Here is a 17,092-nt window from a genome sequence, read left to right on the forward strand (position 1 = left end):
GATAACGCCTACGTGAGCTGTGCGACTGTTCACCTGAAATCAGCAGGCTATTACTGAAATACATGTGCTATATCAAGAACTATGATATAAATAGGGAGGTCCTATTAACATGTTTGGTTTTAAAGGACACCTTCCTGCCTTTAGTCTCATTCATGAGCAGTATTAGTTTTCTTCTAACATCCAGAAGTCTGCACGATGTGTTTCATAGTTTGTAACAAGCCTTTGACAGGTAAACATAACATGACCGAAAAAGCAAAAAAAAAAAAAAGAGAGAGAGAGAGAGAGAGAGAGAGAGAGAGTGTGTTGACATAAGAAGAGAAAATGCTCTCAATTATGGAGACAGGCAAATGGTTCATTTATGTTTGATGTGTGTTTATTCCTCCCTAAATATCGTCGGTGAAGTTTGCCATAGAGATGGCACGATACCACTTTTTTATGTCCGATACCGATACCGATATCATAAATTTGGATATCTGCCGATACCGATATGAATCCGATATAGTGTTTTTTAATCAACAAAACTGTTTTTTAAAATATCTTGCTGCATTTTGCAAGTCTGCAAGTTCATACTCAAGTTTAAAACAACAACTACACTAAAGCTATTCTGTTATACCTGTATACAAAAAAAATATTTCATAGTTCAGCAATACTGATCAATCTAATAAACTTAGACCTACACCATCCTCCCTATTCTGGTATTTTAAAGAGTACTTAGCGTAAATATTAAGCAACCTAACTAATAGGGTTCCAACTCCCAGCAACAACAAAAATAAATAAATAAAAAATAGGGAACCACCCCTCACGCTCCACCTCATGATGCTTAATCAACGTAATCAACCTTAATTTGATGCAGTGTGAAAAAAAATGCACAGAAATCAATTATTTTTCAAGAAATATTAAATAGATTCAACATCTTTCTTCAACAAAATTGCAGACTGCACAGATGGTACCTTCCCAAAGGAAAATGTACTATAGCTTACTAGGGTATATATATTAGACTTAATAGTCACTATATACAGTAATTGACTTCTATTCATTTTACATCAAATTAAAACTTTGGGTGTCAGATAATTATTTATTAAAAGCTAGACATTTTAAATGAGAATAAGAAAGAAAAGTATGTCTTTGTGCCCCCTTTTCCCAGTTAATGCCCTATCGGCCCCCCTGGCTAAACTTTGCTAGATCCGCCCCTGCACAGTTACCAGCCGTCAGCTACGTAGAAAAAGATCCTGGTGTAGAAAGTAATATTAAATAAATTGTAACAACAGCTTATCAAGCTTAAACGTGCTGCTGTTGTTCAGCCGCTGGTTTGCTCTTTCTGGCGCAAAGTGGACCAAAAACAAACAAGAGAGACTCACGACAGAAAAGCCGATCAGCTGATCATTAGCAGTTTCACGATTGAAGTAGCAGCCGGAGAGCGAGAGGCAGTCGCTCGTTAAGCTTAACGTGGGAATGCTTTACAAACATTCAGAGATGGACTTACACACTTGCTTTACTTCTCTCGGGGATAACTTTGTCGGAGATGAAATGCCAGGTTGCTAGCGAAGCTCCAAATGCTATCCAGACCACCGACAGGTCCCGCATGCCACAGCTGCTCTATCACGTGATGCATACTGCTCCGACGTTCTGAGGCGAGTTACGGCGTGTTGCAAGTTTTGTGAGGTGCTTTCGTGATATTTAATGGATCGGATTACATTTTTTATTTTTCTCCGATATCCGATCCAGTAATTTAGGTCAGTATCGGACCGATACCGATACGTAATATCGGATCGGTCCATCTCTAGTTTGCCATGCACGTCAGATTTTCCTGCGCATTTTTATACCTCTGCCAACAGAGAGAGAAAAAAAAAAATCACATTCTAACAGACAGCTGGTGCTTAGAATACAGTTGAATAACTATTAAAAAACAGATAATATTTAGATGATAGTTCAGTCTAACACATGTGCCAGTGAACCATTAAACGTCTGTGAAACTATGCAGTTATGAAACGTAACTTTAACCTCAGCCAAACCGATTTGCTCAGTTGTAAATAAAACAGCGAAGTAAACGTGACCCGACAGACAGAACCTGAGTGAATGAAGTCCAGCGTTTAACCACTGAGAGCTAAAACTCAGCTGAGGTTTGAAAGCTGTGTGCCGGTGATTGGACATCAGCCGCTGATGAAGCTGGTTCGCCTATAAAGTGCTCTGTGAGGAAACAAGCTCCAGCAGCTCTGCGCTCGGGGAAAACACTATATTTACTTATCTTGTGCAGAAAAATGCGCTGACATTGCGTTATATCGAGCACCGGCTGCCCAGTTAAACTGTGACTATCACCAGGTAACGTAGGCGTGTTTCTTGAATTAGCAGCAGGTGTTAAACAGCTGACAGATGAGGAGGAGGATGCATGCAGGTAAACTGAGGGTCTGTTGAGCTGATCGCTGGTTTCGTGAGAAAAATGTCAGCTCGTTCTTTATGTTACAGAAGCACAGAGACACAAGACCAGGCGGAAAGAGACGATTGTTCGGTGAAAATGAGAATCTGCGAATGCAACATGTGGAACACGGAGAGTGGAATATGTAAACAAACCGGTTAACGTAACCCCCTGGGTGCACTCTGCATGCTAATTGTTAGCAGAGCTAGTGAAATCTCTGAAAACATGTGAGCACTTTTGCAAACATGTTCTATGTTGACAACCTGACCAGACATACGGCGCGACATTCGCGGCTAAAACACTGTTAAAAGTGTAGGTGGTGACAGAAAAACGGGGTATTTTAAAACTACACCACCACCATTGCTGCCTGTGATTTGATCTGCATTCTGAGATACCTGGCTGCCCCAAGTCTACACTAGCAATCGATTATCTAGGATCGACCTGTTTTGACTTACTTTGCACGGCAACCAATCAAATGTTAGAGAAGCTGCATGGGCAGCGTTAACCCCGCCCCCTGAGTTTGATGGGTGAGGCTGACAGATAATATTATTTCATGATGAGAGCCAGGCGCCAGGACTGCCAAAATGAAATAAATAAATATATCATTAAATAATTAATTACATGTGTCAATAATTAATTAATTACATTTGTCATAACTATTTATTTAATTAATTAATTCCAATTTTAATTAATTATTGCCACATTTAATTAATTATTTAATGGTGTATTTAATTAATTCATTATGGCAGTCCTGGCGCTCCATACATTATAACCTATAGCACTTTTAAATGGTAAATGGAAGGTTCTTATATAGCGCTTTTCTACTCTGAGCATTCAAAGCGCTTTATACAACTAATTCTTTCACCCAATCACACCCATTCACACATTTTTCTAAACTGTTAGGTGCTCCCTATCCAATGGCGTGTCCAGCAGGGTGGCCTGGGGGGGCACAGGCCACCCCCCCAACCAGACTGGCCACCCCAGGTGCCACCCCAAAGGCAAAACAATAAAATTCAATCAAATATCAAATGTCCGATTATGTTTTCACGGTGACGCTCAGATATCCGAGTGTAAGTGAATGCAGCATCGGCTTCTGCGCTATGTGCATCACGTTAGCAAAGGTAGGAGAGCCAAGCACGAAAGACGGCACTGCAGGAAACAATTTTTCGGTGAAAGAAAATGAGGACAGAATAAATGTCCCGGTAAGTAATATTAAGTTTGTTGAGTTTAGTAAACTTCGGTGAAATTAGAATACCAAGGAAAAAAATAACACTTAAAGAATTATTGCAGCTGATCAGCTTTTCTCTCTTGTTTATTTATCGCCCACTTTGGGCCAGAAAGAGGAAACCAGCGGATGTCACGCTAAACAACAGCAGCACGTTTAAGCTTGATCAGCTGTTGTTAGAATGTATTTAATATTAATTTCTAGTATCAGCTGATGTTTGCTGGAGCCACAGCTGTAAAGCTGCTGGTCATGATGTCAGTTTGGATATGTGGTGAGAGGGAAACATGAAACCAGGAGATGTCCTTACTGAATCATCAGAGCTGAACAGGTGATGGAGAAACAGGTTTACCTTTTAGGTGACATGAATGAGTTGAAGGGAAGTTATGAACTGTTTCTGAGAGACAAATAACACCAGGATCCTTTTCTAAGTAGCTGACAGCTGGTAACTGTGCAGGGGCGGCTCTAGCAAAGTGTTGCCAGGGGGGCATGTAGGGCATTAACAGGGAAAGGTGGGCACAAAGAAATACTTTTCTTTCTTATTCTCAATTTAAATATCTAGCTTTTATTAAATAATTATCTAAATCTTACAACCAAAGTTTTTATCTGACGTAAAATGTATAGAAATCATACATATACCAAAAAGACTGTACATCACTGTCACCACAGTGTTTGTTTTCATTCAAAGTCTTTATGGCTTTAATACCTGGTGGGCCGGTCAGTAGTCAAAATGCCCGATTTTCTGTCCCAGTCCAGCCCTGCAGGTTATACTGGCAGTGTCACCATGCCAGCTGACTGTATTTCATCATCAGCCAGTGCTGTTCTTTATCAATATTACCAAAGTTTACCATAAGGCAGCATAGAAAGTATTTACTTGCTTTCAGGTTTTATTCAAATGTTAGTCCTTTCAGTTGTTTCTCCACTTTTTTCCTGTTTCAAAATCAAACACCAGTTTGTGAGAAGATTATCTTCTTTTTTTAACAGGCAGAGAAAGTTTTACATTGGCATTGGCTAATTTGTCAATTGTTTGTTACAAATGTTCGTATTTTAATATTCAAAAATGTTTTTGCCCAAAACATATGTGCACTACATGTCAGTAAAAATACTATGCAAATATTGATGTCCTTGAATGCTGAGTAAACAATGACAAAGCACTGATTGTATCTCTTGTACTTTATCAACGCAGTATCTAAAAACTTTGCACCGTAGTGGTTAAAATCTCATTCTAATAAGAGTTAAAAGTGCATTTGGTTATTAGGTTTATAGGATTATTGAATTATGGTTAATGGTTGGTAGAATTTTTTTTTTAAAACATTATCTGCCAATTAAATCTGCCACCCTTCTCCAAATCTGTGCCCCTACCTGGCCCCCCCAACAAAAATTTTCTAGACACGCCACTGTCCCTATCTAACATTCATACACATTCACACTGGAGGCATTGGAGAGCAACATCGGGTTAGTATTCTTCCAAAGGATATCTGGAATGCAGACTGTAACAGACTGGGATCAAAACTTCCAGTTAGTAGCTGACCTGCTCTACCACCTGAGCTACAGCCACCCCTAAACCTTTAACCGTTTTAAACAACAGATGCTGACAAGTCCTTTAAAGAGAAGCACATTTACATTCCAGGTCTCCAAAAAATTATTGTACAATGTAATCACACCACTGTCTTTTGGTGGTCATTAAAATGTGTTCAGAATTTGGCAAATGCAAGATGATTCAGCTCACAAATCACATTGCTCTGCCCAAAATAAGATCCATTATAGGTTAAAAGTATCGGTACATACTGCCCTTAATTTACTTGGTGTTAAAGCCCTGTTCATTTTTTTGTTGTTTTTTTTTACAATACAATTGCAACTTGTCAGCACAAGCTTGACTGCTACCACTTGAAGATGTCTCCACACCCATTCAATCCAGGTTCAGTGGTGCTCAGGTGTGATAAGATGGGACAGTTTTTGACCATATATCGCAAAGCTCTGTCCTCCACTCTACTGTCGGACCTGCGGTTTATCCACAATGCGCATGTGAAAACCACCAGAGAAAAGCTGCTTAAAAGGGAGATGGACACACCCTCAAAACAAATAATCTCAGTTTTCAGCGACATCCAACTACGACCATATGGCAGCAATGTAAAGGATGGATCCACATGTTAATTGACGGGAGGAGATTTACGATAGCGCTGTCTGAGAAGAAAGGAAAGAGATCGCTTTACTTTAAGGTCAACGGTAAGACAGTCAAATGTCAGTGAAAGGTTAAAAAGCATAAGAAAATTAATGAAGGCTTTTCAGAGAGATTTAGACAAAACCAAAGAGTATTTTCAATATCTAAGGAGAATGAGTGTACAATTTTCAGATACTATTCATCTGTAGACATTTTTATACCTTTTTTAAAGACTCATCATGCCAAGATATGCCTGTGAAATGGTGGGATTGTTGGGATTTTTTTTAAGGTTCAGCTAGAGAAACTGGAGCAAATTATGTGTCACTGTTGAGTCATTGTTAACTGGTTTTCTGTGCATTCACACAAAAGATCCAAACTAGTCCAACTAGTCTAGTGTTACATTATATTTACTGTAATGAACCGCTGATCTGTACCATAAGTCATCCTTGCGGGGGTTGTCGGAACCAATGGCGTGTCCAGCGGGGTGGCCTGGGGGGGCACAGGCCACCCCCCCAACCAGACTGGCCACCCCAGGTGCCACCCCAAAGGCAAAACAATAAAATTCAATCAAATATCAAATGTCCGATTATGTTTTCACGGTGAAGCTCAGATATCCGATTGTAAGTGAATGCAGCATCCTTCTGCGCTATGTGCATCACGTTAGCAAAGGTAGGAGAGCCAAGCGCGAAAGACGGCACTGCAGGAAACAATTTTTCGGTGAAAGAAAATGAGGACAGAATAAATGTCCCGGTAAGTAATATTAAGTTTGTTGAGTTTAGTAAACTTCGGTGAAATTAGAATACCAAGGAAAAAATAACACTTAAAGAATTATTGCTGCTGTGGAATATTTCAGACAGTTTGCTGCTGTGGGGAGCTAACATAAGAGTTATGAGTTATAAGATATAATCTAAGTCGTAACATTGCTGTATGGAGCTGCAGATTTGGTTGCAGGTTAACATCGCTGGACTGGCCATCGGGCTTATTTGACTTATTTTTTATTTTTTTTGTAACGGCATGAACAATGAGAGGTGGTGGATTGGCCAGATGCAGGTCGATGTGTAGAAATAACTCCGTTGTTTGGTGGTGGCTATGGCGGGGCTTCCACAGAGGCCAGCAGGTGGATGAGGGAAGGGGAGGCAGGAGGAGAGCCCCGAGGCGGCCACCAGTCCGAGTGTCAGGTGAACTGAACTTCAGGTAAGAAGTTATGACCTGCAGTCTCTCTGGGTCAGATATAAACCAAGTTTAGGTGGAGTTTATTTTAGTTGTGCTGACTTTTTACCGTCAGTTGCAATAACTCATACTGCGTTCTAGCCAGCTTGATGGAGTTTTTAGGTGGGTGGGTGCTATGATGTTACTGATAGTGAACTTTATTTTATTCATAAGGTTAGTTAGTAGAGTTGCCAACGGCTCCTTAAAAAAATGGAATGGTCCCTCATTCAGAGAAAATATTACACGTTTCGTATTGAGCTGAGAAGAGACGCAGTTTGTCCCGAACTTCAGCTAGGATGGAAAAAGACACAAAGCTGGATTTATTCTGTCGTTATGCGGCACAGCTGCTTCTTCTCTCATTCTTTCCCCCTCCCTCTCCTGTTGCTACTTCAATCATGAAACTGATCAATGATCAGCTGATCAGCTTTTCTCGCTTGTTTATTTATCGCCCACTTTGCGCCAGAAAGAGGAAACCAGCGGATGTCGCGCTAAACAACAGCAGCACGTTTAAGCTTGATCAGCTGTTGTTAGAATGTATTTAATATTAATTTCTAGTATCAGCTGATGTTTGCTGGAGCCACAGCTGTAAAGCTGCTGGTCATGATGTCAGTTTGGATATGTGGTGAGAGGGAAACATGAAACCAGGAGATGTCCTTACTGAATCATCAGAGCTGAACAGGTGATGGAGAAACAGGTTTACCTTTTAGGTGACATGAATGAGTTGAAGTTATGAACTGTTTCTGAGAGACAAATAACACCAGGATCCTTTTTAATGTAGCTGACAGCTGGTAACTGTGCAGGGGCGGGTCTAGCAAAGTGTTGCCAGGGGGGCAGGTAGGGCATTAACAGGGAGAGGGGGGCACAAAGAAATACTTTTCTTTCTTATTCTCATTTAAAATATCTAGCTTTTATTAAATAATTATCTAAATCTTACAACCAAAGTTTTTATCTGACGTAAAATGTATAGAAATCATACATATACCAACAAGACTGTACATCACTGTCACCACAGCGTTTGTTTTCATTCAAAGGCTTTATGGCTTTAATACCTGGTGGGTCGGTCTGTAGTCAAAATGCCCGATTTTCTGTCCCAGTCCAGCCCTGCAGGTTATACTGGCAGTGTCACCATGCCAGCTGAATGTATTTCATCATCAGCCAGTGCTGTTCTTTATCAATATTACCAAAGTTTACCATAAGGCAGCATAGAAAGTATTTACTTGCTTTCAGGTTTTATTCAAATGTTAGTCTTTTCAGTTGTTTCTCCACTTTTTTCCTGTTTCAAAATCAAACACCAGTTTGTGAGAAGATTATCTTCTTTTTTTAACAGGCAGAGAAAGTTTTGCATTGGCATTGGCTAATTTGTCAATTGTTTGTTACAAATGTTCGTATTTTAATATTCAAAAATGTTTTTGCCCAAAACATATGTGCACTACATGTCAGTAAAAATGCTATGCAAATATTGCTGTCCTTGAATGCTGAGTAAACACTGACAAAGCACTGATTGTATCTCTTGTACTTTATCAACGCAGTATCTAAAAACTTTGCACCGTAGTGGTTAAAATCTCATTCTAATAAGAGTTAAAAGTGCATTTGGTTATTAGGTTTATAGGATTATTGAATTATGGTTAATGGTTGGTAGAATTTTTTTTTTTAAAACATTATCTGCCAATTAAATCTGCCACCCTTCTCCAAATCTGTGCCCCTACCTGGCCCCCCCAACAAAAATTTTCTAGACACGCCACTGGTCGGAACTGTATGCGCAGTCGCACTAAGGACAGATGTGCTCAGAGGCATGCCCCGTAACGTGTATAGAGCAGTCTGTCGCGGCAGGAATAAGTTGTACAAAGTCCATGTAAGTTACGATAATACTTTGATAAGTATGATAAGTGTGTTTCTAATGTAAGGTATGTTGCTGTGTTTGTATTGTGAGCTATCTGAAAACGTTTTTATTCTGTATTTACGTTACTTACATCCATGTGCTATTTTTTAGCTAGACATGTGTGTCATGCAAGCTAGCAGCACCCCATGAGAAACGGGCCGAAGTGTTTAAGTGTTCACCGGAGTTTTGCACCCTTGGCAAGCGGACTGAGGTATGTGATGAGAGATGATCTGTTGTTATATTTTATTTAACTGAACTGTGTAATCCCTTGATGCTGTTTGAAGTAACCCCTTTTGTTTTATTTAATCTGTGACTGTATATCTCAGAATTACTTGTTTGAACTTGCCTGAATTAACTTAAGCTCATTGTTGTTATTGCTCATTGTTATAGTTCAAAAGGTACTGTACGGGTATCAATTTTTTCTTATTTTATAGTTTTCACGGTGCTCAACGTCCAGAGAATGAGCCATGTGTGGTGAGGAAATAAATGGCTGCACCCGTTAGAGACTCTTCTGTCGTTCTTGATGCCAAGGGCTGCTACAGTGAAAACTCATCGCTGCCTTGCAGCCATCTACACTCATCTTGTTCTTTCGTCGAACTGTGAGTAAAGGAGTGTATCGCATCATCCAGAGACTGCTGGATCAATAAAGGAGTCAAAATAAGGACATTATAAATACAATGTCATGCACACCTTCATCTTGTAAGCTGTGTGAGCAAATGATCTTCAACATGGCAGTCTAAAGTAATGCAAGAAAGACAGACCTCTTCTGTATTTAACACAGTAGCATGTAAAGTTGTGATGCTGAATATCCCACATTTCTTGCATCAGAATGTCTAAGACTGAATCTGGGCTTATGCTATCAGTTGTACTTCTGCAAAAACTTAAGTGGCAAATTGTCTGATTTGAGGGCATCATCAGTATTATTTGGGTTTTGTTGCCAGTCTGTGAGGTTAAAGGTGTAAATATCTAAGTTGAGTGTTAATAAGTTTGAAACCACCACTCAACCCATTTAAGTTCAGATATATACACTTAAAAGGGCAGGTGCAACAACCCAAAAATAAAATTAATAATAATGTTGTCCCCTGTTGAAGAAATAGACAAATCTACAGAGGCACAAGAGGCCAGGTCCAGCTCCAGAGAGCGAAGACTAACAGAAAAGGGGCAGGAGATGCATGAACAGGAAGCCAAGAAAAATGAAAGGTCATTTAGCAAGGCATATGAGTCCTGGAAGGAGTTAGCAAGAGGAGTTAGAACAAAGCTGAAAGGTTTCTGCTCAAACGAAGACCTTGTTAGAACACAAACGGACATTAAGGCTAAAGAAGCATTAATGCATGAACTGTATGAGCCTATCCGACGTAATCATACTTCTACTCCAGATGTTGTCAAGAAAATGGATGCGTGTGTTGCCCTAACAACAGAAATTTGTGATCTCATTAGTAAACGACTAGAAGATATAGATAAGACTTTTAATGACAGGCTCGAGAAGGAGCGTGTAAGGATGATATTAAGTAAGGAGGAGTATGGATCTGTTTTTGGGAAAACTGAAACAGAAACAGTTATTTCAGAGCATTCAAAGGGCTCAGATTCATACTCTGGAGCCACCTCTACGACTTCTAGCAAACGTGTGGATGCCGAAGCTGACCTTGCAGCTAAACTAGAACAGGCGAAGGCAATGCAACGAATACATGAACAGCAAGCCAAGTTGAGTAGCTTAGAGCATGAGTGGAAAATCAAGGAAGCACAAATGATTGCAGAAATGACAGCAAAGCTAGAGGAAGAGAGAACTAAACTGCAACAGCTACAGGCAGAAAATGAGGTAAAAGTAGCAGCAGCCAGAGTGAGAGCTTACAACAACTTCGATGGATTGGAAAGCCTTAAGTATGAAGCAGATGACAAATTACAACTTGATAGCCAAATCATTGAATCTCAGAATCCATTGAATCCACAGGCTGAATCATTTCGACCTCAGTGTGCACCACCTGAGATTTTGCAAAATCAACAGGAGGTCAGCTTAACACAGGAGCTTGCAAGCTTGTTCGTCTCCAACCGTCTGCCTGCACCTGAACCCACAGTGTTCACTGGTAACACTTTAAAGTTTATAGACTGGAAGATATCCTTTATGGCATTGATTGGCCACAAACCCCTCCCTGCAGGTGAAAAAATGTTGTACTTGAAAAGTTATCTTGCTGGTGAGGCACGGAAGGCGGTCGAAGGATTCTTCTATCGAAACTCAGAAGATGCATATCAGGGTGCCTGGGAGATTCTTCAGGAGAGGTATGGAAGTTCATTTGTCGTCCAAAAGGCTTTCAGGGATAAACTGATGAAATGGCCAAAAATAGCTCCCAATGACCCAGTAGCCCTCAGAGAGTTTTCAGATTTCCTTCAAAGTTGTGCCGAGGCCATCCCTCATGTTAAAGGGCTGGCAATTCTAAATGATGGTGAAGAAAATCATAAACTTCTCAAAAAACTGCCCGAATGGCTGGTACGCAGATGGGGTCGCGTTGTTGTGGATGAACTAGACAGATGTCAAGAGTATCCACCATTTGCTCATTTCACCAGATTTCTACAAAGGGAAGCTAGAATAGCCTGCAACCCCATTGCTTCTCCCTTTTTATTAACCACTAAAGTAACAGATGAAAGGCTTCCTAAGAGAACCAAGGCACTCAGCACCAATGCTCAAGCTAAGCACTCTGCAGGTAAACCAGGGACCTTAATTTCAAAGCCAAGACCACCATGCTTCGTCTGCAACGATGAAACGCACGGTGTCGCCAAGTGCCCAACCTTTGCCACAAGGCTTCCTGATGAAAAGAGAGCTTTCATTCGTGAAAACCGTCTTTGCTTCGGCTGTTTAAGAAAGGGTCACACTAGTAAAGAATGCAAAAGAAGGCACACATGCACTATATGTGGTCGAAATCATCCAACTTGCTTGCACATAGAGAGAATTGAGGGAGCCAGTGAAATGTTAAACAGTGATTCACCATCTGCAGGAAATGAGACAAAGGAAGTCCGCAATGTCATGTCACACACATTGACAAGATACTCCTCAGCTACGTCTAGCATTGTTCCAGTTTTTGTGTCATTGGCAGAAGACCCCCACAGTGAGATTCTCACATATGCTCTGCTCGACACACAGAGCGATTCAACTTTCATCTTGGGAGATCTGGTCTCTGCACTAAATGTGAAGACTCAGCCAGTGCAATTAAGGCTCAGTACAATGACAGCAGTAGACACAGTCATAGCTAGCAAAGTGGATTGTGGATTGCAAGTTCGTGGGCTCCATAGTGAGTCGCATGATTCAATCAATCAATCAATCTTTATTTATAAAGCACTTTTCATACAAAAAATGTAGCACAAAGTGCTTTACATAGTTAAAAGCAGCCCACCCCACCCTCCAACTCACTCCCCACACTCTCATTAACATAAATGATGTGAATACACACATCTCCCCCCCCCCCCCCGCCAGGCATACACAAGGGAGCTACGCCAGGCATACACAAGGGATTTCATCCCAGTCGATAAGTCTCACATTCCTACAAAGGACACCGCACTTCAGTGGCCGCATCTGAGGCAACTGGCAAACAAGCTGCAGCCACTTCAAGACTGTGAAGTGGGATTGCTGATTGGCTATGATTGCCCATCAGCACTGGCCCCTCTAGAAGTCATTGTAGGGTCAGAAAACCATCCATTTGCTCAAAGAACCGTGCTTGGCTGGAGCATCATAGAATCAGCAAATCCATATCTTGATAGAAAGGAACATCAAAGCTTTGTACACAGAGTGGCAGTAAAGGAAATGCCATTGCCTCCGGTCAATGATGTGTTAAAGGTCCTAGAAATGGATTTCAGCAAAAGAAACTATCAAGATAAATATGTTTCTCAAGATGATGTTCATTTTGTAAAACTCCTCGGCAGCACAATCACAAAAAGGAAGGATGGACACTATGAGATGCCACTTCCTTTCAAGGGCAGCTCTCCACCCATGCTGCCAAACAACAAGCGACTGGCTGAAGCTCGTTTGCAACACCTCAAGAGGAAGTTAAGGTCCAATAGGCAGTACCATGACCATTACACAGCATTCATGGAGGAAACCATCAGCAAAGGTGTTGCAGAACCAGCCCCCCCAGCACATGAGGGAGAGACAATTTGGTACATCCCACATCATGGGGTGTACCATCCTAGGAAACCAGATAAACTTAGGGTGGTCTTCGACTGTTCAGCCAAGTTTCTGGGCATCTCTCTGAATGACACCTTATTGACTGGCCCTGATCTGATAAACTCTCTAGTAGGAGTTCTCTGCCGCTTTAGGAGGGAAGCAGTAGCCATCACCTGCGACATTGAAAAAATGTTCCATCAGTTCTATGTTCCACCCAACATGCGGAACTACCTGAGGTTCCTATGGTGGAAGGGCGGTCAGCTGGAAACAGAACCCCAAGAGTATAGAATGGCGATGCACCTTTTCGGTGCTGGTTCCTCTCCAGGGTGTGCCAATTTCGGCCTTAAATATCTTGCACAGCAATGCGAAGCCGATTATCCTTCGGCTGCTGCTTTCATTGAAAAGAACTTTTACGTTGATGATGGACTGACTAGCGTCCCATCAGTCACAGAAGCTACAGACCTGATTATCAATGCACAGCAGCTGTGTAAGACTGGAGGTTTACACTTGCACAAATTTAACTCGAACAAGGTGGAGGCGCTATGTGGTGTTCAGAAAGGGCAGTAACCACTGGACCTCTCAACCTTAGCCTGGATTCAACAGCGGAGGGTCACGTACTTGGCATTCAGTGGTCAATAGAAAGTGACACCTTCAGCTTCAACATTGACAAAAGGGACCAACCCTCAACTCGTCGTGGTATCCTGTCCGCTGTCTCCTCCCTCTACGACCCTCTTGGTCTTGTAGCTCCCTTTATCCTGAGTGGTAAATGTATTCTCCAGGAGCTGTGTCGCATGGGCATAGGTTGGGATGATCAGCTTCCCGATAGCCTACATGCACGGTGGGAGCAATGGAAAAGGGATCTACACAGGCTAAAGGAAATAGCGATACCCAGATGCTACCATCCTCCAGACTTTGGCAACATAGTGAGGGTGGAACTGCATCACTTTTCAGATGCCAGTAACATAGGTTATGGTGCATGTTCCTACCTCAGATACAAGAATGGAAAGGATGAAGTACACTGTAGCCTTGTGTTAGCCAAAGCAAGAGTTGCACCAACAAAGCTCATGAGCATCCCAAGGCTGGAGCTTTCGGCTGCAGTAATCTCTGCAAGGCTAAGCGTCATGTTAAAAACAGAGCTCGGCATGCAGATTGACGAGGAATTCTTTTGGACTGATTCCCAAGTTGTATTGGCCTACATCAGCAATGAGGCACGGCGATTCCATGTGTTTGTCGCAAATCGTGTTCAGCTAATCCGAGAAACCACAGACCCTGCTCAGTGGCACTATGTGGATACGGCAGAAAACCCAGCTGACCACGCTTCGAGAGGTCTATGTGCAGGGGACATTCTGTCAACGAACTGGTTATCGGGTCCTAAATTTCTATGGAAACCTGAGATACACCCAACACTACATTTTTCACCAGATTTGCTAGTCTGTGACCCTGAAGTTAAATCGGTGAAAACCTTTGCCACCCATGCCAATGAGCAAAATGACATTCTGAACCGTCTAAGCCGCTTTTCCAGCTGGACAACGCTCATCAGAGTAGTTGCAAGAATTAAGAGACTAGGCATGAAGTCAGATTGTGTCAGCAGCATTGTGACGGTAGAGGAAAGGAGAAAAGCTTGTGAGCTAGTAATCAGTCTGGTTCAGCGACAAGCCTTTTTGCAAGACATAAAGACACTTCAGAAGGGCAACTCTCTTCCATGGCTAGCCCCCTAAGTTGTCTTGATCCCATCTTAGATGAAGGACTTCTTCGTGTCGGTGGAAGACTGACAAAGGCAACGCTCAGTCGAGAACTAAAACACCCGGTTATCCTTCCAAAGGAAAGTCACATTACAAGACTAATACTGTCTCATTACCATGCCACCATCTGTCATCAGGGTCGCAGTCAAACCCTAGCAGAACTCAGAGCAAATGGGTTTTGGGTGCTTGGGGGAAGCAAAGCAGTTGCCAAGTTAATACATAAATGTGTGCAATGTCGAAAACTTCGGCGCCCCACCGAGGAGCAACGCATGGCAGAGCTCCCGAAAGAAAGGACTGAAGCCTCCGCTCCTTTCTCGTACTCTGGTATGGATTGCTTTGGTCCATTTTCCATCAAGCGGGGCCGTAAGGAGTACAAAAGGTATGGGCTTATCTTTACATGCCTGTCTTCACGTGCTGTTCATATCGAGATGCTAGAAGACCTATCAACAGATGCATTCATCAATGCCCTTAGATGCTTCATCAGCCTCAGAGGAGCTGTTTGCCAACTCCGCTGTGACCAAGGCACAAACTTTGTAGGAGCCAGAAATGAGTTCAGAGAGGCTCTCAAACAATGTGACATGCAGGCACTGGAGGCTTTCCTGGCAGACAAACAGTGTGAGTTTGTTTTCAATGCTCCTTCTGCAAGTCATGCTGGTGGCATCTGGGAACGCCAAATTAGGACCATTCGTAATGTGCTAAATGCCACTACTGCTCAGTGTGCAGGAAGACTAGACGATGCCTCTCTTAGAACTTTGTTTTATGAGGCCATGGCTATTGTAAATAGCCGCCCCTTGACTGTGGGCAGTATCTGTGACCCAAAGGCACCTGAACCTCTTACTCCGAACCATCTTATACTGATGAAGTCCAAAGTTGCTCTACCACCACCTGGGAAATTTGTGAGAGAAGACTTGTATGCAACGAAGAAGTGGCGTAGAGTAAAATACTTAACTGAGCAGTTCTGGGGTAGGTGGAAAAGAGAATACCTCATGAATGTCTCCACAAGACAGAAGTGGCACAAAACCCGCCGTAATCTAAAAGTGAATGACATTGTTATCATCAAGGAAGATATGTTACCAAGGTGTCAGTGGCAACTGGGGCGTATCGTTGAAACTATCGAAGGCGATGATGGTTTAGTCCGTCGGGTCAAAGTTCAAGTAGGAGTCCAAAGTCAGACCAAATAACAGGACCGTGCTTTCAAGCCCCCCATCATCGAGCGGCCTATTCAAAAACTGGTGGTTCTTGTTGAAAGAGAGTAATAACAACCATGTTATTATCTGAGAGGAACTGACATACTGACATAAACAATGTAACAGTCCAGGTGGCACCTGCTCTGTGATGTTTGTACACCTGTATATTGGTTGAAGTGGTCTCATTTTGTTGTTGTTCAAATCATGTATGATTAGCTAGTTTGTAAATCATAGCATGATTGGTGGGAGTGTAATGAACCGCTGATCTGTACCATAAGTCATCTTTGCGGGGGTTGTCGGAACTGTATGCGCAGTCGCACTAAGGACAGATGTGCTCAGAGGCATGCCCCGTAACGTGTATGGAGCAGTCTGTCGCGGCAGGAATAAGTTGTACAAAGTCCATGTAAGTTACGATAATACTTTTATAAGTATGATAAGTGTGTTTCTAATGTAAGGTATGTTGCTGCGTTTGTATTGTGAGCTATCTGAAAACGTTTTTATTCTGTATTTACGTTACTTACATCCATGTGCTATTTTTTAGCTAGACATGTGTGTCATGCAAGCTAGCAGCACCCCATGAGAAACGGGCCGAAGTGTTTAAGTGTTTACCGGAGTTTTGCACCCTTGGCAAGCGGACTGAGGTATGTGATGAGAGATGATCTGTTGTTATATTTTATTTAACTGAACTGTGTAATCCCTTGATGCTGTTTGAAGTAACCCCTTTTGTTTTATTTAATCTGTGACTGTATATCTCAGAATTACTTGTTTGAACTTGCCTGAATTAACTTAAGCTCATTGTTGTTATTGCTCATTGTTATAGTTCAAAAGGTACTGTACGGGTATCAATTTTTTCTTATTTTATAGTTTTCACGGTGCTCAACGTCCAGAGAATGAGCCATGTGTGGTGAGGAAATAAATGGCTGCACCCGTTAGAGATTCTCTTAGGGCAGGGATAGCTCAGTAGGTAGAGTGGTTGCCCCATGATCGGAAGGTCGGGGGTTCGATTCCCCTTAACAGCTACCCTGAGGTACCCCTGAGCAAGGTACCGTCCCTACACACGGCGCCCAATGGCTGCCCACTGCTTCACTGAGTGAATGGGTTAAATGCAGAGAGCAATTTCCCCACGGGG

General features: G+C 42.1%; 1 protein-coding gene across 2 annotated transcripts; it reads left to right on the forward strand.

Annotated features, from left to right (window-relative positions):
* The first annotated feature begins 14,667 nt into the window (after positions 1 to 14,667).
* Positions 14,668 to 16,857, forward strand: LOC147317484 (uncharacterized). 2 transcript variants are annotated; one of them, XM_086312921.1, is made up of 3 exons: positions 14,668 to 16,366; positions 16,505 to 16,604; positions 16,828 to 16,857. In XM_086312921.1, the coding sequence occupies exon 1, from the start codon at positions 14,737 to 14,739 to the stop codon at positions 15,955 to 15,957; it is 1,221 nt and encodes a 406-aa protein (XP_086169047.1). In that variant the 5' UTR covers positions 14,668 to 14,736; the 3' UTR covers positions 15,958 to 16,366; positions 16,505 to 16,604; positions 16,828 to 16,857. The 2 variants fall into 2 exon arrangements, with proteins under 2 accessions (XP_086169047.1, XP_086169046.1); XM_086312920.1 differs by lacking the exon at positions 16,828 to 16,857 and having other exon boundaries at positions 16,505 to 16,809.
* The last annotated feature ends 235 nt before the right edge of the window (positions 16,858 to 17,092 follow it).

Source organism: Aulonocara sp. 'chitande type north' Nkhata Bay, linkage group LG12 (genome assembly GCF_057382095.1).
Source record: "Aulonocara sp. 'chitande type north' Nkhata Bay isolate Kocher_YH1m ecotype deep benthic linkage group LG12, A_spYH_male_GT1.1, whole genome shotgun sequence".
NCBI lineage: Eukaryota > Metazoa > Chordata > Actinopteri > Cichliformes > Cichlidae > Aulonocara > Aulonocara sp. 'chitande type north' Nkhata Bay.

What these genes read in the sequence shown, in the direction of transcription:
- LOC147317484 (XM_086312921.1), top strand. Translation starts at nt 14,737, where the DNA reads ATGGCTAGCCCCCTAAGTTGTCTTGATCCCATCTTAGATGAAGGACTT.